Below are 1,521 nucleotides of genomic sequence, written 5' to 3'. Positions count from 1 at the left end.
CCGGGTGTGCGGCCACGCGGCGCGCGCACAGGAACGCCAGCGAGCGCATGGCTGGGGACGAGAGGGGCGGTTAGACCCTATGGGACCCTCCTGGGATCCCCATAACCCTGACACCCATAAAGGGGCTCCCCCATAACCCTGACACCCATCCACGGTCCCCTCTATAGCTCCCCATAGCCCTCGGTGCCACGCGCGCCGGGTGTGCGGCCACGCGCCGCGCGCACAGGAACGCCAGTGAGCGCATGGCTGCAAAGGATGTGGGTTAGACCAGCAGGACCCCCTGGCACCCCAAAACCCTGACACCCATAAAGGGGACACCCTCTGGCACCCCAAAACCCTGACACCCATCCATGGTCCCCTCTACAGCTCCCCATAACGCTTGGTGCCACCAGCGCCGGGTGTGCGGCCACGCGCCGCGCACACAGGAACGCCAGCGAGCGCATGGCTGCGAAGGATGTGGGTTAGACCAGCAGGACCCCCCGGCACCCCATAACCCTGACACCCATAAAGGGGCTCCCCTATAGCCCTGACACCCATCCATGGTCCCCTCTGTAGCACCCTATAACCCTCGGTGCCACCAGCGCCGGGTGCGCGGCCACGCGGCGCGCGCACAGGAACGCCAGCGAGCGCATGGCTGGGGACAAGGGGGGCGGTTAGACCCGATGGGACCCTCCTGGGCTCCCCAAAACCCTCGCACCCATAAAGGGGCTCCCCCATAACCCTGACACCCATAAATGGTCCCCTCTATAGCTCCCCATAGCCCTCGGTGCCACCAGCGCCGGGTGTGCGGCCACGCGCCGCGCGCACAGGAACGCCAGCGAGCGCATGGCTGCGAGGGATGGGAGTGGGGTTAAACCGGTGGGACCCCCCCTGGTACCCCATAACCCTGACACCCCTAAAGGGGCTCCCCCATAATCCTGACACCCATCAATGGTCCCCCTGTAGCACCCTATAGCCCCCAGTGCCACCAGCGCCGGGTGAGTGGGCGGGTTGGATCCGATAGGACCCTCCTGGGATCCCCATAACCCTGACACCCATAAAGGGGTCCCTCCCTGGCTCCCCATAACCCAGACACCCATAATGGGGACCCCCTCTGACTCCCCATAGCCCCCACACCCATAAAGGGCCCCCCCCGGGTTTCCTCATAACTCAGACACCCCTAAAGGGACATCCCTTGGATCCCAGACACCCCTCAAAGGTCCCCTCTGTAGCACCCCACAGTCCTCAGTCCCCCCAAAGGCGGCACCCCCATAGCCCCGACACCCCCAAAGGGGCCCCCTGGCACCCCATAACCAAGACACCCACAAAGGGGACCCCCCCCGGCTCCCCATACCCCTCAGTCGCCCCAAAGGTGGCACCCCCACAGCCCCAATCAATACCCACAGAGGGGCTCCCCAAAACCCTGGCACCCACAAAGGGCCCCCCGGGGCTTCCCATAACCCCAACACCCACAAAGGGTCCCCCCCAGGGCTCCCCAAAACCCTGGCACCCACAAAGGGCCCCCCCCGGCACCCCATAACC

The 1,521-nt window shown here is 65.8% G+C and overlaps 1 protein-coding gene across 1 annotated transcript in view; it reads right to left on the bottom strand.

Moving 5' to 3' along the window:
• The window catches only part of LRRC14 (leucine rich repeat containing 14), a gene marked incomplete at its 3' end in the record, with an annotated part of 4,270 nt that extends 3,638 nt beyond the window's left edge, over positions 1-632 (bottom strand). Inside the window, exon 1 of the mRNA XM_026048840.1 lies at positions 567-632. Coding sequence (XP_025904625.1) covers positions 567-632 — 66 coding nt within the window. The remainder of the gene's footprint in view (positions 1-566) is intronic.
• Between the last annotated feature and the right edge of the window lie 889 nt (positions 633-1,521).

The sequence above is a fragment of the Nothoprocta perdicaria genome, unplaced genomic scaffold, assembly GCF_003342845.1.
Source record: "Nothoprocta perdicaria isolate Ctin4 unplaced genomic scaffold, notPer1 scaffold_579, whole genome shotgun sequence".
Classification (NCBI taxonomy): Eukaryota; Metazoa; Chordata; class Aves; order Tinamiformes; family Tinamidae; genus Nothoprocta; species Nothoprocta perdicaria.
The sequence above is the reverse complement of the archived record's forward strand: the minus strand, read 5'-3'. Positions and strand labels throughout refer to the sequence as shown.